The sequence below is a fragment of the Lepidochelys kempii genome, chromosome 2 (genome assembly GCF_965140265.1).
Source record: "Lepidochelys kempii isolate rLepKem1 chromosome 2, rLepKem1.hap2, whole genome shotgun sequence".
In the NCBI taxonomy this organism is placed as follows: Eukaryota; Metazoa; Chordata; order Testudines; family Cheloniidae; genus Lepidochelys; species Lepidochelys kempii.
Window position 1 is genome coordinate 190186995 of NC_133257.1, and position 22849 is coordinate 190209843.

The 22849-nt window shown below is 42.8% G+C and overlaps 1 protein-coding gene across 6 annotated transcripts in view; it reads right to left on the reverse strand.

The window, feature by feature from the left end:
• Positions 1-1100: 1100 nt before the first annotated feature.
• The window catches only part of FYCO1 (FYVE and coiled-coil domain autophagy adaptor 1), an 84856-nt gene continuing 63107 nt past the window's right edge, over positions 1101-22849 (reverse strand). For all 6 annotated transcript variants that reach the window (XM_073333169.1, XM_073333171.1, XM_073333166.1 and 3 more), the window contains 4 exons: positions 11479-11574; positions 9321-9531; positions 6733-6842; positions 1101-5578 (listed from right to left, as the gene is read on the reverse strand). In XM_073333169.1, coding sequence (XP_073189270.1) covers positions 5503-5578; positions 6733-6842; positions 9321-9531; positions 11479-11574 — 493 coding nt within the window. In that variant the 3' untranslated portion in view covers positions 1101-5502. The remainder of the gene's footprint in view (positions 5579-6732; positions 6843-9320; positions 9532-11478; positions 11575-22849) is intronic.

Genomic DNA, 22849 nt, shown 5'->3' on the forward strand with positions numbered 1-22849 from the left:
CAGTTGTGTTTCATCCCATGTATGATTCTTCAGTGATGCATTGCTATCTGTGGTGATGTTGTTCCTTCTCACGCACTCACCCCCCACCCCCATGTTCCATAGTGATCCCCTCCATTATTTCATTGTGGGATAAAGCCAAAATTTTCAAATGTGGGTGCTTAAAGTTAGGTTCCTACTTCCATATATGGGCACCTACACGTGTGGCCTGATTTTCAAAAGCATCTGTGGAAGCTCCTGGGTGCTCAGCGATTTTGAAAATCAAGTCACTTAATATCAGTGCTTAAACATGCATTTCAGGGTACAGCTACACAGCCACCAGCAGTGAGCCTCTAAGCCTGGGTCGACAGTCTTGGGCTCACCCTACAAATAGCTGTGTAGCAGCACTTTGAAGTTGTGGCCTTCAGAATCGAGCTTCAGACCAAACTGCCATGTTTACATAGCTATTATTAGCAGGGTGGCATAAGCCTTGTAAGCCCAAGTCTGTCAACCCGGGCTCGGAGACTCCTTTCCACAGACTTACCCTAAGAGGCTAACTTTAGGCACCCATGTTTCAAAATTTTGGCCAATATCAATTTTCTCTTACTTCTGACCGTCAAACACAAAAGATAAATTAAAAAAATTGGGTTAGAATACTTAAATCAATGGAGAAATACCAGAGAGGAACTTGGCCCAATGGGCCAAATTCTGACCTTGATTACATCTATGTGTTTTCCATTGACTCAGTTTGTCCAGGTGTCGATGAATGCTGATTATGGCCCATGGGGCATTAAGTCTTCTCATTGATCTAGCAAAGAACAGACATTCCCCCCTCCTCCTCCCAATAACAATTTGCTCACTAGAAATTTGACTTCTGGGTCCTTACTGTATATAATCTGAATTCAATGCAACTCATTATGGGTTAAATTCACCTCTGTGCAAAGAACCAGAACAAAGTCTATGCATCATGTAAGCATTTGCAGAGGTGTGAATTTCACCCGATTACTTTATTGGCATGATACAAGGCAAGCCTCAAGATTTCTCTTAATTTTTTTCTTGCTTAAAACCTGATTGTGCAGTATTTCAATTTCTCATTTTCAAGAAAAAACCAAGGATGCTCACTCTAAATGATACAGAATTTTATTTATTCAATTCCTGAGTAAAAATAAAAAGCATCAAGAAATATTCCAGTACAAAGCCGTCTACATCCCCATAAATGTACAGACATTCAAAAAAGCTTTATTCCTCTGTGAAAGTTAAGTTGAACTTGGTGCAAATCCATTGTGCAATTCTTTGGCAGTTATGCCCAAAAGATATTTCTGAAGAAATTATAGTAAATTTAATTGAGCATTATTAAAACTATAGTGCAAGTTCAATTTTAAAACAAAACCAAGTCAAGTCATGTATTGCAGCTTTACAACTTCATCATTTTACAAAGCTGTAAACTCTTTTTATGCAATACATGTCAGTAAGTTTTCATGAACCAATTTTCAGTAACACTTATAGAAGTGTAAAGGAACACTGTCAAGCAATGAAAAAAACAAAAAGACAAAAAACAATTAAATTCTACCCTACGCAGGGTAAACTCTGATGGGAGAGAATCATTAGCCACATCCTCTGACTCCCAGCAAACACACCTGACTGCACATCACTGTTACCGCTACCTAAATATGTGTAAATCCTTGAGCCCAGTAATGGGCATTGTGTTGTTGGGTAACTGGCTTCTGCTGTGCTATAATGTGTACCCTCTGTGTAACAAAAGTACCACTCACTTTTAATTTAATTTCATTACAGATTAAAATGTGTCTTTTGTCTTATTTCCATGGCTGCTGATGGTCAGTTCTTAAAAGACCAATTTCAGCAAAGCACATGAGCGTGTGCTTCAGTTTAAGTTCACGAGCCATCCCAATAACTTGAAAGTTAAGCATGTCCGTAAGTTGAATTGCGGCTTATGACACTTGAATGATGGCTGTTCTTGTAACATCCTTCTGGACTATTTGTTTGCTGTATTGTCCATTCGGGGCTGCTTTGCCTCCATTTATTAATGTTCAAATGGAAAACCAGGTAGGTTAACAGGTTGTCACACAGCACCTTGGCTTGATATGTAGAAACACTCCAGTCTATTGGATTGCATGGATGGATTCCTGTTCAGTTTAAACCACACCATAATCATTAATTAAGAATATTTCATCCAACATTAACAGTATAAATCTCCTGTTTCTAAATACATTATTTGTAAATCCCTCTCATTCGCTTAAAAATAGCCTTTTTTTTTTTGCCTCTGAAACGCTCCAGAGATCAAAGGGGCTACAAAGCCAGCCAACTGGAGCAGCTGGGGATTGCCCAGGTGGCTGTTGTGTAGCTGCCATCCCCTCTTAGCCACATCTCCATTTGATGTGCGGGGTGTGGCCAGAGCACAGGGCATACTCAGCTGCTCCCCAGTCAGCATAACAGCCCACTAGGGTGAAGTTCTGGGATATTGCCTTTTTTCAATTTTTTTCAACTGGAAAACACTTTAAAAAAAAAAAGCAACCCCTCCCCCCCTGCATTTCTGATGTCGTACAACTGCTACATGTCTTACCTCGTTTATGTCTCAGCTTTATTGATAACATAACTCACCAACCTCAGCACAGCTCTGATAATAAACGTGTGCTTTTGATGCTGGATGCTGTTCTTCAGTGTTGCCAGCACTTACAGTTTTTAGTGTTTTTCACTAAGCCCCAGCTGCTGGAGTCATGGGGTTGCAGGAGAATCTCAGTGTTCTTTTTTCAATAAGTAACTTTCTACCCTGATGCTTGCAGAGAAAAGTGTGAAAATGTGATGCAAATGCACCCTAAAGACTCAAAAGCAAAAAAGGTAAAATAAAAAGCCCAACATTTATTATTTAAAAAATCTCACAATCGGCTTATAAATCTCTACATTTTGGGGTGGCGGGGCAAATTCATGTTTTTGAATATTTGAGGTTGCACTACTGTTTTTTGCAGAAGCAAAGCTACTCTGGGTCCTACATGAACAGCGTATTTTTTTTAAAAAAAATCTTTGCAACAGAGTGATAGATTTTTAAAAAAGAGACAGAGAAAAAATAAATCCAGAGGCCACCCTCTCTCAGATTATTCAGAACATATTATAAATCACAGTTTGGCCTAACACTTGACAGTGTCCCTTTAACTTATGTTTGGCATTTTAAGAAAAATATCTTAGTGAAATTAGTATTCTAGCTAAACAGTAGCAAGATGCTTTTAAAATCACACCTAAAAGTTTAAGGAAAATTGCAGTGGACTTCAGTTAAATATCCATTATATTGCATAGTGTATGGTACATAGTATTCCACTTTTAAACATTAAATAAACTCTCATTGCCTAAATAAGAATAAAACATAACCAAAGCACTAAAATAATATGCTGGTAAATAATGAAACTGCCAGTGCATAATTTGTTTATTGCTTATGTGCTACTCACTTTAATCTCAATTCCATGTTGATTAGAATCTTTTTAATTTAATCGTATTTTCAGCAGTATAGAGCTCAGTTGTGAGGATCTCTGACCTCTCTGTTCCTAACAAGAAAAGGACCCTGCATCTTCCCACGACACTTTACAAGTAGTACTAATATAATAAGAAAGACTAACTGGATTGTCAACTAAATGGCATGTCTTGAGAGGAGTCAGGGTCCTGGCAGGTTAACATAGGGCCCAATCCAAAGCCTGTTGAAATCAATTAAAATTAAAATTTATTTCAGTGGGCTTTGGATTGGGGCCATAGCGAGGGCATTTATGGTCTAGAAATACCCTGTATAGACCAATTAAAAAGCGCATCACCCGTAAACAACATCCATCCCCTTTCATTGCCGTTTACAATAGCAATAATGACCTCAGCAATAGGGATTGGCGGCCTTCAGCTGTACCTTGGGCCCTGGATTCCCACTGTTTTCTGTTCCCACCCCCAGGTTTCTTTTCTCTCTTTTAACTCCTCACAGGGCCCCCTACATCAGCTGCTATTCCCATCAGGGAGCTGTCAAATTCCTGGCAGGCTCTGCTGGGCTTCCATCAATTGCTGCATTGAAATCTGTCATGGTCTCACACTCCCAGGCTATTTGGGTGAGGGATATCCAGTCCATTCTGAGATTTGTCTCACTCATGAGGAGATCTGGTTGGAAAATGTCCACCCCCACAAATAAATTCAACTTTCTGTTTATAACCTAAGAACTTTTCAATTGACACACCAAAATCTTTTGTTTTTCCAGTTTTTGTAAAAAAATCAAACAAACTCAAAACCACAAATAACCCCTTAAATTTTAAATCTATGCAGCTTTTTATTTAAAATAAAAAAACCCAATTTTCCACCAAAACCAATTTTGACTGAAAACTTTTAACCAGCCTGGCCCACAAGTGCATAAGATTTTAATAAAGGAGCCACCTTGGGCCCAGCAGAGAAAGGAAGGGCAAAGGAAAGTGACCTGACTGCGTTGGTACCAGGAGAGAGAAGGATAGGAGCATAGGGGAGAAGGACGAGGACCTCAGTAGGTTTGGATATGCATCCAGTTTTGGGTGGACTTATCCAGACTGGATCAAACCTAATGACGCGACCTTCCACTCAGTCTATAGAAAGGAATCATTCTTGTCATTTGTATCCTTCGAGTTTTTATTTTTGTGTGATCGCTGTGGTTTAAAAGAGCCAACTCAGAAAAAAGGAACATGGCCCTTTCCCTTTCTTTAGTGTCACACATTAGAACTGCTGGATTTTTCTGCCAGTTATACACCAGATTGTGACATGGTAAGTTGCTTTGAGAGAAACCTAACTCTGCAAGAGCTCCCATTGATTTCAGTGGGTCTACTTACAGAGAAGGGCGGTCAAGTGTGGAAGAAATAATCCTTCATTTTACAACTGTTGCAGCTTTTTTTTTTCTTTTTTTGTAATGGACATTAAATGTCAGAGTGTTTTTTAAAACCCTGTTAGACATTTTAAACCAAAACTGAATATCTAAAAAGTATTATTTGTTGCTTACAAGTCTGAAAAAAGGTAAGAACAACCCTTTAATGATACCTATCTGTAACGTCTAGCGTATTGCATAGTTGCATTTTTTATAGTTTTTTATCATTTTGAGCTGGTCAGAAAATGTTTTTTCCCCAACTGAAAATTTCAATTTTTTATTTTTATTTTTATCAAAAATTTCCAAGAAAAAAATATAAGCTTTTCAACAAAATAATATTTTCCAGTTTTCAACCAACTAATTTTTCTTTACAAAAATGTCAAAAACTAAATTTTCGTTGAAAAAAATGTTGAAGAATTTTTTTTTGACCAATTCTACCTAACAACATGGCTTTTGAGCAATCTCTACACAGTACTGAACCATTAGTGTTCCTGTGAAGGGTTTCTTTCTTTTGTGTAAACACATTGTAAGTGCTTTGTTTTGTGACTATTGCATAGCTTAAGGAGGTGTAAAAACAATGATATTTTTAGTGCTTACATACATATAAATAATAGTGTTTCTTAAAAATATAATTTAAAAAGGACACCATATATTCAAGGCTATGGAAAATCACTTCCATCGTAGATCACAGGGTGTTCAACAGTGAAGTGATAAAATACTTTTTTTGAGATAAACCTGTACAAAACAAACAGAAGATCATGTTAGTCTAACTCAAGTAAAACTAAGATCATAATAGGTGGTCAAACCCTGCAGTCCCTACTCAGGCAAAACATCTATTGGACTTCAAGAAGTTTTGTGTGAGTTAGGATTGGATGCAGGATTGGATGCAGTAGGAGGATTAACTACAAGAAGACAATCCTGACTCTGAACTGGTTGTAAATAATCATGTAGTAAGTTTCTGTTGTTTACTGTCTCAGAGATCAAGAGCATCAAAGGATGGAACAATGTTACAGAATCACAGGAAACTATCTTTAATAAAATCTGAAACTCAGGCCACTGAACCAATTTTTAACCTCTTTTTTTTTTACTAGCCAGTCTATTAAAGTCTACAAGTAGAAAATAGAATAGAATATCAGGGTTGGAAGGGACCTCAGGAGGTCATCTAGTCCAACCCCCTGCTCAAAGCAGGACCAATCCCCAACTAAATCATCCCAACCACGGCTTTGTCAAGCCTGACCTTAAAAACCTCAAAGGAAGGAGATTCCATCACCTCCCTAGGTAACCCATACCAGTGCTTCACCACCCTCCCAGTGAAAATGTTTTTCCTAATATCCAACCTAAACCTCCCCCACTGCAACTTGAGACCATTACTCCTTGTTCTGTCATCAGCTACCACTGAGAACAGTCTAGATCCATCGTCTTTGGAACCCCCTTTCAGATAGTTGAAAGCAGCTATGAAATCCCCCCTTATTCTTCTCTTCTGCAGACTAAACAATCCCAGTTCCCTCAGCCTCTCCTCATAAGTCATGTGTTCCAGTCCCCTAATCATTTTTGTTGCCCTTTCCAATTTTTCTACATCCTTCTTGTAGTTTCGGGCCCAAAACTGGACACAGTACTCCAGATGAGGCCTCACCAATGTCGAATAGAGGGGAACGATCACATCCCTCGATCTGCTGGCAATGCCCCTACTTATACAGCCCAAAATGCCGTTAGCCTTCTTGGCAACAAGGGCACATTGTTGACTCATATCCAGCTTCTCATCCACTGTAACCCCTAGATCCTTTTCTGCAGAACTGCTGCCTAGCCATTTGGTCCCTAGTTTGTAGCAGTGCATGGGATTCATGATGAAACACTGCTTATTTCAATCTCTACACTCAGACTCTACCTACCTAGAGAAGGTGTTGTCAAATATCAGTATGTAGATACCACAGTTTCTCGCTTTCACCTGCCCTCTGATAGTTTCCTTATGAGAGTTGCAGCGGGTCATAGGAATAAGTACCTGGAATTGAAAAATCAAAACAGAACTTTGTTTCAAAGCTCTACCTTTACTCTAGGTTTAGAAGAGATATTTAGACTTATACCTTCCTGGGGGCAACAAGAGGGCCTCCTTGTGTGTATGTATTTCTCTTGGTTTGCATTATCTATTCTTGCGAGTGAATGTCAGGTCATATTTAAACTGTCTCCCTGTGACAACCTTCTTCTGACATCTACATGTGGAGTAGATCTACAATGCACACCAGTGATGGTGGTGGTGTGTAAGGAACGTGTAGCTACACACTGTGGTGAAAAGCAGGCTGTGTCCATGCTGAAGTGTACATACAGCCGTGAAAGGATCTGGCAGCTGGGGAGGCAGCGGGACATTTCACTGCTAAAAATAGCCATGTAGACAGGGGAGGGTAGAGAGCCGGGTAGGGTATACACCCTAACGTTCTGTCATGTCCGTACTCTACTCACCTAAGTAGTTCATCAAAATCTATACTACTATTTATACCTGGGCTAGGGGGCATGCAGTGTATACATACCCTTGGTTATAAGCTTTCATTGAATATTTAATATGTATAAAAACACTTCAAAGATACATAAGTGCTACTCATTAATATTTCTATAATTAAAAACAAAACTTATAAAAAGAACAGTCAAGCCACATAAACAGCTGTGGCCTGATTCTTCTCTCCCATACAACAGGTTTACACCAGTATAGTCCCTTGACTTCCACACTCCCAATCTGCACTGGTCAGAGAGGAGAAACAGGCCCATGACATCTGTGGAAAGGGGTGAGACATTTGTTCCCACGAACAAAGCCACAGCTATGCCTGATCTGACCTGAACTGACCTCCCTCTACTCAGTTCAAAGCTCTCATGTGTGGACTTGTGAAACCAACACTGCGGGGGGGAGGGGGTACTAAATTAGTTCCAATGGTGAATAGTTTAATTTGGCCTTTTAAATTACTGCACGTTTAATGCAGCACCAACTGAATGTTTTATTCGTATTTTATCCAAAAAATGCCCATTGTTTTTGCTCAGTGAAACATACTGCATTAAAAAAACAAAGCCACAAATCCCCCATCAAAATATATTTGAAATGGAAGGTTTTCCTAAGAAAAGTTTGCGTTTCTGAGTCTTTTGCTGGCAGTTGCCATGCTATTGAAAAGGGAGAACATTTCTGTAGGTGATACTATGGGAAGCCTAATATCTCAAACTGTACTGTCGTGCTTCAATCAATCATCAGGAGAACTTTAACTTTCCAAGCAGGAAACTGCTGAGATATTCCATTTATCCCTCTCACCGTGTAATGGAAAATGGACTTGTACCGATAACTGATTTGAAAAAATTCTGGTAACTTGGTGAGAGAGCATTTCACGTACAAGCAAAATGGATTGTTTCAACCTGTAGATTTCTTACTTCACAGTTGGTGGGATTAACATCCGGTAACAAGCTTTATGGGCCCATTCAGAAACGCACTTAAGGACACGTTTAACTTCAGTGGACCTTCGATGACATTAAGCATGTGCTTCAGTATTAAGCTGAACGGGGCCTACATTTTTTCCACTGCTGACGTATCCTTATCCCCAGCTATGTATTAAACAAGAAGAATGATCCAAATAAACTTAAGAGAAAAACAAGCTTCACTGGCTGGCTCAGAGAACGGTAATACACTGCTGCTGCAGTGCTGTATGTAAAGACATGGTCTTAATCAGTGTTAGCTGGTCATGGGAAACCTTAGGTCTCCCCAGTAACAAGGGTTAAAACTACAACTGCTTTGTTTTCACTACAATTTTAACACAGCTTAGTTAACATAAGTTAGCTTAACAAGGGTTAACACTTTTTTCCTATAAAAGACACACGCAGTGTGAATCAGGAATGTAGTGTGGGGCTTTCTGCACTGATCCTGCAAAAGGTTGAGCACTTTGGGTCGTATCCAGCAAAGCACTGAAGCACGCGCTTAATTTTAAATCTGTGAGTAGCCCCATTGACTACTTCATCTTTCAACGGATGGCCTGTGTTTAAGAGCCCTGCCGGATTGAGCCTTATGCTATTTACAAATAATATTTATCTTTTGCATTAGATGTAAGGAAAAAAACTAAACACTACACAGATTTTGCAGGTTGGAGCTGAAGGAGCTGATTGTTTAGCTTAGTGACAGTGATTTAACTTTAAATACAAACACCAGAAGCTAAAGTGCCAGTCAGTGCAATGTCACCCTATTTCCCCAGGCAACGTTAAATAATTAAAGGTGTACTTCTTCCCACCGGAACAGTGCAATGGACTTTGGACAAGGAACATGTCTCCTGACGAGACATTTTGACAGTTTCATATTTGTTACTACAGCGATGCAACTTCCAGTGACATTTGTTGAGGCCATGGTAAGTAAGCTTGCTGGTTCCTCCAGACAAACTCATTCACCTCATGTGGTGAAATGCAATTCCTGAGGTAGCTCAGTGAGGAAAAAAATCCCATCCTGAAATAACTGCCTTACTTTGCACTGATCCAGTGTTGCTTCTTCTGACTCTTGGTAGACAACGCTGAATGCTATGCTCTTTGGGTCTGATGAAAACACCCAGCTGATTGTAAGGCCAGTCTCTGTCACAGTGATAGGGATGGTGCTGTAGGTGCTGGACTTAACGAACAGCTCCCTGTTGTCTTCCCCAAAATTTAAAATCTCTTCAACTGTAAGGGGTAATTTTATCCTGAAAGACAAACATAACCATTGGAGAGGATCAAGTTAGATTGTGAAGACATCTGAACAGTGGACGCAGATATTTTATTTTCCTTTGCCAGACCTACTTCCTGCAGACTCCGCAGTGACTTTGGGGGAATGTCTAGAAGATGCAGCTATGGATGAAAGCAAGGACCAGATTATCACAGTCTAGTGCTTTCTATTGCTGCTGGCATTCAGCGACTTCACTCATTCATTTATTTCAGTGTAGTTAAAAAGAAGTAATATTGAGTGTGATACAGATACTTAACTTCAGTGTCACTTAACACTGTCGTTTCTCTTGATCAGTGAGTATATGACTTCATGTTTGTAATGGAGATGTCATGAAAAAGACTGCTGCCCTCTGCTGTCTCCTTTATATGTAAGCCAACGTCACTTACCATACTAACATCACTCATACTGAGAAATGGATGTTTAGGGAGATTTACAGAGCAAGTGAACATGAGCAGCTGTTCTACTAAATGTCACAGTGTGCTCTGTCCTGGGGCTTTTGGGATAATTAACCCTGACGCTCACATTGTCAGTGGACAAGCAAACTACATAAGTATCAACTTTTGGAACCTAAGATTAAAACTGAATTCTCTTTAGGACCTTGGGAAGTTCAGCCCTTTAACATTTTGTCAGACTGCCTCTCTATAGTGATATATTTCACATCTATGTAATTAGATCCTCAGCTCATGGTCTTCAATGAAGCTTCACCAATTAACTGGCTGAGGAGGATCAAGTCCCCAGTATCTCCATTGGAGTTGGTCTGATATATCATTATTTAGAATCAAGAGAAATCATCTAAGCAAAGAACTAACTGTGATCTCTGGTATTATGATACACTGTAATAAATTCATTGTCCGCCATCAAAAATCAGCACTTGCCAGCAGCTATCACACAATTCCCATAGTTATTTCCAACTCTAAGTATGGGGATCACTGTGGTATCTCAGCCATCCGTTGGCAAATGCTGAGTTTTAATGATAACTGCTGTTCCTAGGCCAATGAGAAATGTTTAGCTTTATTCATGTTAGTTCTTACCTAAGGTGAAACAACTACAGTACTAAACTCAGACGACCCTCAATTTTAAGTAGCTGGTAACATTTCTTACCCCCACCCCTCAATCTGTTGTTTGGGTGTGTATTTTGTTACAGCTGCTATTGCTTGGGCTCTCAGAAAGACCACAACAAAATCCCAGCACAGACCAAATCACCTTATTGTAGTCAAAGTATAAACCTTTCTCACAGCTGAGCCAAATTTTCAAAAAGGGGCATCTACGGGTGGGGATAAGAACGATGGGTTTTGTGCATATCAATTTTAATAGCTGCTGTGCAAGTGACACACTCTATCGCCCCTGCATGTAAATGTTAGCACTCGAGTTGTGTGTGTGCAGGGGGTTGTGGGCACACAAGTGCTGGCTGGGTTGGGGCTTTTTTGAAGATTTACTCCTATTGTGGCATATACATACCCACCAGGACAGAAGCCATGGACAGCAGTAGCTATGCCAGAATCATTTTGGGTAGAGGTAGCTGATGGGAAATAAGCTCCTCCCGCAAAGGCCCACCAAACACGGACGATTAATTGAGCATTGAGCAATATCTTCCTCCAGGTATTGAAGTGCTAAAAGCCTCTCTCCAATTTCTGTTTACAGGGTCTCAGTCCCCCCTGAACTCTAGCAATAGTGGGAGGGAAGATTTTTCTGGCCCAATCGGATGGGCAGGCAGGAGGGCAAGCTGATTCTCTCCTTATCACCCTCATACCCACTATTTAACCAAGGTATATCCCCATGATGCTGTTCTTAGGGCCAAGTCCTGCCCTCACATGCATACGGTCTGCTCCCACTGAGGTCAGTGAGAGTCGACCAAGATGATATCCAAGATGCCGATTTGGCAGTTTTTCTTTAAACCGGGCGGTAATGAAGCTGTTCTGCTTACATCAGTTCTCCTGACTTCAGCAAACATATCTCAGAGTCTTGGGCCACTTGCAATTCTTCTGAGTCATCCAAGGTCGAAGAATTATACGTGCTGTTTCTGTGGCAAGACGGAAAAAACCTGTTATTAAAATATTCTCTGAAACAGCACAACACGGAGACAAGTAATTACCGTAGTACTCCTTCCACCCTTGCCTCCTGCAGTAGGCTCTTTTCATTTACTGTGGGCCAAAATTGATTATCTTTACTACTTTAACACAGCACCATCTAGAGGCCTTGATCAAGACTGCAGCCCCAGTGTACATACATCAGTAAAGGATAGTTCCTGCCCCAAAGACTAAATAGAGAAGATAGCAATGATTCCTTTCTCCTACCCTTTGCCTAGCTCCATTTTTAAGGATGGGAAACAGAGGCACTGACAGATTGAAGTGACTTGCCAGGAAGTCTGGACAGGCCAGGAATCAAGCTCAAACCTTGTCCCAAAACTATCCCTTACTTCCAAGGCCTGCTTCCCCACAGTAAGAGTGAGAAAATCCACAGTGAGGGGTAAAGTGATGAACTATATTGAATAGGCAAGATTCTTCTCTCACTTATGATAATATGAACCAAAATATGATCTTACTGAAATCAATCAAGTTTCAGTTGGGTGACAGTAGAATCCAGTCCATTGTCTGCATACCCCTAAACAAAACTGAGCACAACAACAAAGCGGACAAGGTCTCCAAGATACTTAGATATTTAGTGGAAGACACAGCATTTATCAGTATAGACATTAGGGTGACCAGGTGTCCAGTTTTTGCCCAGAACACCTGGTTGAAAAGGACCCTGCTGACTCCGGTCAGCACTGCTAACCTGGCTGTTAAAAGTTCAGTCGGCGGTGCTGCGGGTCTCAGGCAGGCTAGTCTCTACCTGTCCTGGCACTGCACTGTGCCCCAGAAGCGGGCAGCAGGTCCGGCTGCTGGGGGCGGAGGGGGGGATGTGGGGCTCTGTGAGCTGCTCCTGCCCCAAGCACCAGCTCCACACTCCCATTGGCTGGTTCCTGGCCAATGGGAGCTGGGGGGGCGGTGCCTGTGGGCGAGAGCACTGTGCAGAACCTCCTGTCCCCGCCCCCCCCCCAGCCTAGAACCTGGACCGAGGCTTGGATTCTACTGTCACCCAACTGCAAGGGCTGGTACAAGAAGCAGGTCTTACACAGCTGCAGGCATGGAATGCACTGAGCAAACACTGTGCTGCTGTTGCTACCAGGCTTAAATAGGGATCTGGTGGCTCTTCTGTCCAATCAGGGAGCACAGTCACTCACTGAGAGTTCATTGGGCCCAGCCAAGCTCATTGGGTTGCTAGGCGACCATGCAAGGAGCCGAGTTCCTGACAGTGTTGCCCCTCTACGGCACCGCCCCCAGGACCTGGACCCCTTGCTCTAACCAGTGCCTGTCCCTGCTCCTGCCCTAGTCCCTGCTTCCTCAGAACTCCTGATTCCTGGATCTGATCACTGCCTTGTCCCCTGTCCACACCTCTGGTTCTGCTTTCTGATTCTGCTCCAATAACTAGGCCAGACTCCTGTTCCGACCACTAGGTCATACCATCTGCACCCCAGTGTGTTACAAACAACATGAATTATACAAGCAAGTTACATAAACTCAAAATGTCTTGTCAGGTGTAGAATTATGATTCATGTTTTCCTGTAGTTCTTTGGCCTACTGCTGCCCCCTCCAAAGCTGTGCCTAAGTAAATTAGAGAAGGAAAAGATCTATTAGGCTGGCTAGTCCAGCTCTCAGCCAATGTAACACTTCTCCCTCCAGTATATTCTATAGTACTTTGCCCAGTCGAGTTTTAATGAGATCAAGGAATGCGGCTTCCACCACCTCCTTGTGGGCTATTTTCCATTATACTCAGCCTAGAGTTTTCCTTTGCTCAGTCTCCTCCCGTGACTTCTAGTTTTGCAGCATAGACATCCTTAAACAATTTGCCACAGCAAAAATCATTCTTCTGTCTTTGCTATAAGTGGCTAAGACTCTGCTGTCAGCATTTGTGCCATGATATTAAAGTTCCCTAATTAATCCATTAATCCCACACTCTTTACTGGCTCCTTGGACTATACATTAAACGACGGGGGCAACATGTGAAGGCATGTTCCATCCCCTGACCAAACACACACTTTTTACTATTCCGTTGAGGTCCTTGCTATTTGTGGCTACTGGCCTTGTACATTGTCTCACTTGGCCCTCTCCTCAACTTGCTTTGCAATTTAACTGGTAAGTGCAACTAATTCTGCCCACCCATTGAGCATCAATTAAGTGCCAGGTACACTATGCCATGTTTACTCATTTTCTGACAGCTTACACCTGACTTGACGCCTTTTCCACTATATTTGTCACAGCACAAGTTGACTCATTGGCCATCTTCTCACCTCAGTTACGTGATGCTACTCCTTGCTTACAGACAGCCCCCCAACCTGAAGCAAATACTCACCAGCAACCACACACCACACAACAAAAACACTAACCCAGGAACCTATCCTTGGTAGAAAGCCTGTCCACATATCTATTCAAGGGACACCATTGGACCTAATTACATCAGCCACACCATCAGAGGCTCATTCACCTGCACATCTATCAATGTGATATATGCCATCATGTGCCAGCAGTGCCCCTCTGCCATGTACATTGGCCAAACCGGACAATCTCTATGCAAAAGAATAAATGGACACAAATCAGACATCAAGAATTATAACATTCAAAAAAAGTCGGAGAACACTTCAACCTCCCTGGTCATTCAATTACAGACCTAAAAGTCACGATTCTTCAACAAAAAAACCTTCAAAAACAGACTCCAACAAGAAACTGCAGAACTGGAATTAATTTGCAAACTGGACACCATTAAATTAGGCTTGGATAAAGACTGGGAGTGGATGGGTCATTACACAAAGTAAAAACTATTTCCCCATGCTAATTTTTCCCCTACTGTTACTTATACCTTCTTGTCAACTGTTTGAAATGAGCCATCCTGATTATCACTACAAATGTTTTTTTTCCTCCTGCTGATAATAGCCCACCTTAATTGATTAGTTTCGGTGATATGGCAACACCCGTTTTTTCATGTTCTCTACATGTATGTGTGTATATCTATCTATCTTCCTACTGTATTTTGCATCTGATGAAGTGGGCTTTAGCCCATGAAAACTTATGCCCAAATACATTTGCTAGTCTCTAAGGTGCCACAAGTATTCCTCGTTCTTTTTACTCCACTGAAGTCAATGGTCCAAATTCATCCCTGGTATCACTCCATTGAGAACACCAGAGTTACACCAGTGAAGACTGTGGCCTATAGAGGTCAGTGGTGTTCCATTAATTTACAGAATATAATTCTGTATATTTATCTAGCCTCACTAGGTGGCAGTCCATCACTCATTGAGCAAGGTTGTTCCTACAGTTTGCATCATGTACATAACTCTTTCTCGGCCACATAAGAGTGTTCAGATTGTTTTGCTTTTCTTTCTTTTAAAAGTAGAATGGATCAAATGGCATGACTGAATAAAGAATAAAGAACTAAAGAATGGAAAATATTTTTCACAACCCTCCCCCCCCCCCCCCAAAATTAAACTAGAAATATTATGATAGCATTTTGAGTGAGGATTAGTGCCCCAGTTGAACAAAATAGGAAACAACTGAGCTTTTGCTAATTTCAGAAGTCAACCTTGAATAAAACTTGCTTGTTTAACTTTCCCACCATCATTTTCCATTTTCACAAGCTTCTGAGCTTCCATCTGGAAGAAGAAATTATGAAATACTGCCAGTCAAACTCCTCACAGAATTTCTTGTTTAATTTCTTGTCCAAAGAGAATTTACCTTACATGATTATTATTAGTTAGACCCTACTTGAATTGTGGTATGATCTTCAAATAATTGTGGCTGAGTTGTGAACAAGACATGGAAAATCACGGAAAAGTAATAATGCACCTTTATTCATAGTGGTAATTTGGAAAAGCCAGAGTAGACCTATTTGTTTAAGAAAAATTTGCTGGCAAGGGCGGCAGAGCCATCCCAAAAGTGGGGAGGGGCAGGGCCCCCTGCCCCTTCCGTGGCCCCTCCCTTGCCTCTTCTCTTCCCCTTGAGGTCCCACCCCCGGCCAAGCCAGAAGCCGGAGCCAGGCCGGGAAGCCGCAGACCCTCCACCTGCCTGGGGAGTGGCAGGGCCATGCCTCCTCCCCACCCCATTCTGGTATCCCTGGCTGGAATGATATAAACACTCAAGTATTACGTAAATTTTTTTTTGATAACCAGACATTTTGCTGCAACTATATTACATTCATTAAAAAAAAAAAACCTGACTGGTACAATATCAAATTCAGAAGACGAAAAGTCTTAACACAACTGCTGTAGAAATCGAGTCCAGTCACTTTAGCTTTTTACATTTTATACGTTTTGATTGTTAGTGCAGTACTAATTGCATACTCAAAATATATACAAAATTGTGGACTGTGCAAAGTAAGCTAATTAAAATTAAAATTTCAGTGGAAGCCTAATATTGCAGGAGCCACAATTTCTGCAATATCACAAATGAAGTAGGGCCTCAATTATTAGTTATTATTTATATGCGGCAGTGCCTAGGAGCTCAAGACTTGGACCAGGACACCATTGTGCTAGGTGCTGTACAGACACAGAACAAAAAAATGGTTCCTTCCCCAAAGAGTTTACAATCAAAGTATAAGACAAGAGACAACAACTGGATACAGACAAATGGGGAAGCACAAAGAAACAAAGATACAATACTAGTCAGAATGATCTGCAGTAGTGTCAGCATATAATCTGCGTAAACATTGCCAAGTTTTTTGTACCTTGCACCATGGCAAAGGAAAGTTTTAAGGAGGGATTTGAAGGCGGAACAAAGCCTGTTCAAGCTCCGTTTCCAGCCAAATACTGTGTACTGGAGGTTCAGCAGTGAAGAGTTTCAAATAAGCAAATTTTGAGTTCTAGTCTGAACTCAGACTCTGAACCATGATTTGACGGTGCAGGGTTAAATCCTGCCTAGGCCAGAAGTCAGTTTGTTCCCATGAATAAAGCCTCTGAGACAGAACGTCTGCTGTGGGAGGGCAGATTGTGATGATGATAAACTTCCCACTTCAGGGGGACAGCACAGCCTAAAAAGCATTTGTCACTGGCCAGAGAATGTTTGAGGCCAGGACAGTTGGGGAATACACAGGTACAGTACATCTCCTCAACAGCTGTTGTGCGTGGGTTTCCTGTGGAGATGCTGGCAGATTTCAAAGCTGTCCTCTAACCCTGAACCCTTGATAGAGGGCAGAGAGTAGCAACACGGTCTGAAGTCAGTTCCAGCACATGGGGCTAGCCTGGCACAGGGAGGTGAAACTTATACGGGATCTGGCCCATGAAGTGTTCTATAAATGCAAAGCATGTTTCATTATTCTGATGATGGGCTGCAATGGAAAGTGAATTTTGTGGGGTAAAAGACAGTGGTACAAAATGTAGGCTCCTAAGACAAGTGGCCTTGATGATGGTTCAGGACATTTGTTTATTACAATCGTTGTCTATGCAGTGAGCAATGAGGACAACGAGGACCCTTGTGGTTGATTGGGTCCATTAGAGAATGATTAGAGCTGTCAGCTTCTAGCAGCATTAAAACTTTCACCCAGAGGTCATGAATCATTGCAGAGTCAAGAACTTGCAGGAGGGAGCAGCTGCCAGTGCACAACTGTCGCTCAACACTGCCGACGAGGACAGTGGCTTAAAGCCACAATTCTTCATTAAGCTGTTAGTTCATTCATTGAACAAAGAGTACAATTCCTAGCGTGAAGCTATTAATGACTGCAAGACTAAACACCCTTTGAATTGATCAATGCTATTGTAACAATTCATTTAATATTAATTTTTTTCTTACTGGGACAGCTTCATGGACACATATCTTATTTTCAGTGGAGATCCTGAAGTTCAGCAGCCATTCAGTCACACTTCAGTACCATACAGACAAACCGTACAGAGGGCCGTTAATATAACATAGCAGGTAACATCGAGCAGTCAGCAATTCCCAAGCTTTTTATGCTGAGATGCTGCTTAGAGTAGAAGATCAAAGGTGATTTATGGAAATGTGGTTCATGAGTCAAAGGAGGAAACAGATTAGAATCATGATTTAGATAGAGAGTTACTGAAACTATGCAGAGTGGTGAATTTCCCTTTGTTCTTGATAGAACAGTAGATGTTCTGATATTGTTAACAGTGTGTTTTCCACTTGTAAAAGGATTTATCACAAGTCACACAGGAATGGGCTCCCTGAGGAATCCCAGAGGCATGGTGCCCACACATGAAATAGGGCCAATAGCAGTATGGGGAAATATTTCCTCCAAGGGGAAGGACACCCCCACACACGTGATCTGAGGGAGAGTTAGATAGCAAGCAGGTTTCAGACATGGTTTGAATTGGGTTAATTGGCCTACTCATGTAGCTAAATTGATAAATTAGCTTGAACGATCTTTCCGCGGATGTCCCATTAAGCAGTTATTGTTTAAAAATTTTTGTTTTCTGCTTTGTTTGCTGTACCTTCAAATATATACACCATTTGTTTTATCTAATCCTAACTAGATCTGACTGTTACACTTGGTATTAATGAAAAGAGTATTTGAGCTTCAAAATGCAACTATTTGTACCAGAAATCTAACTCCAAGATTTATGTGTATTCATCAATCTATTGTTGCCTCTTTTTGTCTGAGTGTTAGTCAATATTTGGGGCCTTGTTTCCATTAGGAGGAGAAATCGATGAAACAACTTGTGAAGAAGGTGAGAGACACTTGTATTTTTTAAAGAATATTATGTGACTCTGTTTGATGGTTAGGGTGTTGCTTGCCAAAGGTTAATGAGGGGTTCAAACAGTCTTAAGTGGTTTTTCCCTATTTGCAGAATCAAAGTCAAGTGGCCATTAGATAGCCTGATCACTGGTACTCAACTGACAGTACAGCGGTCAAAGCCTTTGAAGTCTGGTCTCTAGAAGAACATAGCAATCTCTCAGTTTGGAAGAGGGGAAGAAAATCTTAAAGAACTTGAGAACTGTTAAAAGAGCATCCCCAGAAGCAGAGAAAGAGGGGCAGGGTCTGCACATAAGCAGATAGAAACCTGAAGCAAGAGGGGTATGTGGGATAAGTGGGAGCTACCTACCTCGAGGGAAATGCTAAGCTTTGGGGAAGAAGAAGTTACTCACCTAGTGCAGTAATGATGGTTCTTTCAGATATCTGTCCCGACGGGTGCTCCACTGTAAGTATCCTTATAGGTGCTCCACTGTAGATGTGTGTGCGCCTCCATGCTGTCACTCAGAGAATTTCAATAGTAGTCTGTCCCACCTACACATGCACTGCTCCCCTCCAGCCACTAGCCCAGCCGCTGTGCGCAGGCATTCCCTCCTCGGTTCCTTCTCTACAGCAGAGTCAGTAGGGGAACTCTGAAACAGAGGGCAGGTGGGTGGGTTGTGGAGCATCCATAGGGACACACATCTTGAAGGACCATCATTACTGCACAGGGTGAGTAACTTCTTCTTCGAGTAGTGTCCCTGTGAGTGCTTCACTGCAGGTGACTCCCGAGCAGCACCCACTGCTGGAGGCTGGGACTTCAGAGTCGAGTCTGATATAGATGACAGTACTGAGGCCGTGAATTGGGCATCCAAAGCCGAATCCCCCAGTATGGCATAGTGATCTGCAAAGTCATGTGCAGATGCCCACATAGCTTAAAAAAGGCAATTGACAAGGAAACTGACCTTGTGGAGTGCATGTGTCTTGAGGATGGGGTGTTACCCCCCCAATTACTAGCAGAGTTTAATACAGCCAGAGACCCACTGGGAGAGTCACTGAGCTGATCGCTGCACCCTTCCATCTATCCACAATGGAGAGGAAGAGTCTTGGAGATTTTCTAAAGAACTCTGTCCTGTCCAAATAAAAGGCTCTTCTCACATCTAGCGTACGGAGGATGACCTTTCTACTACGCAATAGTACTTCTTTACCTCCTCAGAACAAGATGCTGCTATGTGCTGGAACCCACGAAGGAGCCAGGCTTTGAGATGCAGAACCTAGAGACTTGGGTGGAGGCGTGACCCTCATTCTGTTACAAGAGGTATGACATGATTGGCAGGGCCATCAGTGGCCATAAAGCCATCTGTGACTGGGTACAACGTCTGTCTGGGCCAGGTGGGGGCAATCAGAATGGTGCTTGCTTTTTCTCTTTAGCAGGACCTTTAGAGGGAACAGGGAATGGAGTAAAGAAAGCCCCTGTCCCAAGGAAGGAGGAGAATGTCTCACTTGGAATGACATATGATCCTTGCTCTGGAGCAGCACTGCAGATGTTTCTTTTTCTGGTAAGAAGCAAATAAGTCTATTACCAGCGTCCTCCATTGCCGGAATATGCCATGTAGAGTCGTTGGCTCTATTTCCCATTCGTGGTCGAATGGGAACTTGTGGCTAAGACTGTCGGCCATGGTGTTGTGTACTCCTGGTAAGTAGGCCGCTGATATTAGGATGTTGTGGGAGATGCACCAGTTCCATAATTTCCTTGCTTCTTTGCACAGGGAATGAGACCTAGCGCCTCCCTGCCAGTTTATATAGTACATGCAGGCCATGTTGTCCATCATGACCTTCCTATGTGTGTCCTTGATCAGCAGGAGGAAGTGAGCGCACGCATTTCATACAGCTCTGCACTCAAGCAGGTTGATGTGCAGGCACGTCTCTGGTTGGGACCATTTTTCCCTGCACTGTGCGACCATTGAGATGAGCTCCCCACCCATGAGGGATGCATCGGTGGTCAGGAGAAGGGATGGGGAAGACTAAGCAAATGGGATCCCTGTGCAAACATTCACTGGGCCTTCCACCAGTCTAAGGATTGTTTGACTCTAGAGGGCACTGATAGGAGCTTCCTTATATTATCTGTTTGGTCTGTACACTGAACCAAACCATGCTTGGAGGCATCTCATGCATAACCTTCCATAAGCAATGACCGAAGTGCTCATGGCCATGTGCCCCAGAAGTTGAAGGCAATGACTGGCCAAGATCTGAGGGCTGCATTGTATGGTCTCTATCAACAATTAGAGACTGAGAAATCTGTAATGTGGCAGGAGTGCCCTCGCCTGAAATGAACTCTAGCCTTTGATCCGGTGTTGAGGTTGACTTTTGTTCACTGACCTGTAGATTCAGACTCAAAAACAGGTGATGTATGGCTTGAGTGTCTGTTGGGCCTCCATGAAGGATCATGCCCTGAGAAGGCAATCATCCAGGTAAGGAAAAATCATGATATCTTGAGAGTGTAAGTGGGCCGCCACTACCAAAAGGACTTTAGAGAATACCCTGGGGGCCAATGAGACACCAAAAGGGAGTATTCTTTACTGGTAGTGGTCCTGGCCCAATGTGAATCTGAGGTAACACCTGTGCCTCGGGATAATGGAGATGTGAAAGCATCTTGCAGGTTGAGGGCCGAGAATCAACCTTCTTTTTCTAAAGTCGGGATGATGGTTGATAGGGTGACCAACCTTAATTTCTGTGTTTTCACATATCTGTTGAGCTTTCTGAGGTCCAGTATGGGTCTCCAGCCTCCCTTTTTCTTTGGTATCAGGAAGTAACAAGAGTAAAAGCCTTTGCCCCTGAAATGTATGGGCACAGGCTCTGTAGCTCTTAAGAGGTGAACCATCTCCTCAGTGTAACGTAGTAGACTTTCGTGAGAAGGGTTCCTGAAGAGGGATGGGGAAGGGTGTTTGGGAGGTGGAAGGGAGGAGAAGTGGATGGCATATCAACTCCGGATGATTTCCAGCACCCACTTGTTGGAGGTTATCTGTTTCCAGGTACTGCGGAATGGAGTAAGGAAGTCTCCGAAAGGAGGAGTGGGCTTTTCCAGAATATGCTGACGAGAAGAGTGTTCTACTGGTGCCTCAACCAACCCATTAAAACTATCGCTTCAAAGTTGAGAGTTGAGACAAAGACTGTTGTGGCTCCGATTGTTTATGCTTAGAGAATTTATATTTCTCTACGTCTCGTACGATCTCTGCAATGGGTACTGAGATGTGTACTGTGATGACCGGGGCTTGAACTGTGGCTGAGGGCTATATTTCCTCTTGTAGGCTGGTGTGTATATCCCCAGGGACCGAAGAGTCACCCAAGAATCGTTTAACGTGTGAAGAGGCGCGTCTGTCTTCTTGGTGAACAACTTCATTCCCTCAAAAGGAGAGGTCCTCTACTATAGTTTGGACCTCCTTAGGGAAGCTGGACAAATGGAGCCAAGAGGCCCTCCTATAACCACAGCCATGGAAACTGGGTGTGCTGCCATATCCAGTGTGCATCGGAGAGATTTTTTTGCCACCAGCCGGCCTGCATTAATAATGGCCATGAACTGGTCCTTGTAAGCATCTGGGAGTTGGTCAATAAAGGAATTAACTTTGCATAGTTCTGATAGTCACACTTGGCCAACAAGGCCTGGTAATTTGCTACCTGAAACTGAAGGGTGGCTGAAGAATAGGATTTCCTGCCAAACAGGTCCAAGCACTTCCCATTGCGGTCATAGGGCATGGATTTAAGTTGGTACTGGCAACCCCTAGAATTAACCGAATCCATGATGATGGAATTTGGAGACAGTGGGAAAACAAAAATTCTGTGCCCTTTACTGGCACACAGTCCACCCGTTTGCATGTTGGTGGGATGGACGCAGGGGTCTGCCATATGACCCTAGCAGGGTCTAGAAGCACCTTGTTAACTGGGAGAGCCAATTTGGTAGAGGTGAAAAAGTGGAGAATACCCACCAGTTTACAATGGGGTTCAGTTACTTCATGTAGCTGCACTTGCTGGGCTTCAGCCACTCTTTGGGCTAGGTCCTGGAATGATTTAAAGTCATCCACCAAGGATGGCGGGGGTGGGGGGCAATCACCGCCTCGACAGGTGATGAGCTGGAGGAACATCTCCCTTTTCTGCTTCTGTTTCTGTTCCTTCCCCCAATAGCTCAGGAGGGTCCGACACCTTTGAAGGTGCTAGTGAAGGAGGGTGCCTCCTTGCCTGCCGATATACCTCGCTAGGGCTGTAAGGCTTGTTGCCTCTGGGTTTTCCAGGGGTCCCAGTATGGCCACTGTGGGTAGGGTGCTGGCAGCTGGAACTATGGCTGCCCAAACCATAGAGGTTGAGGGCTGGGCTGGTATGCTTGGTGCCCATGGTGAGATTGTGACCTGTACGGTGGGTGGAACGAGCAGTGAGAACCCAAGTCCTCTCGCTTACTGAGTCTGAAGAGGAGAGAGGCGGTGCATGGCATGGGGATGCCATTGTGTCCACTATTCCCGGTGAGCTTGGTACTGGAGCCCCAGTAATGAGAAGGGGCAAGTCCGATGCATCACAGACTGAGAGGTCTGATGTGC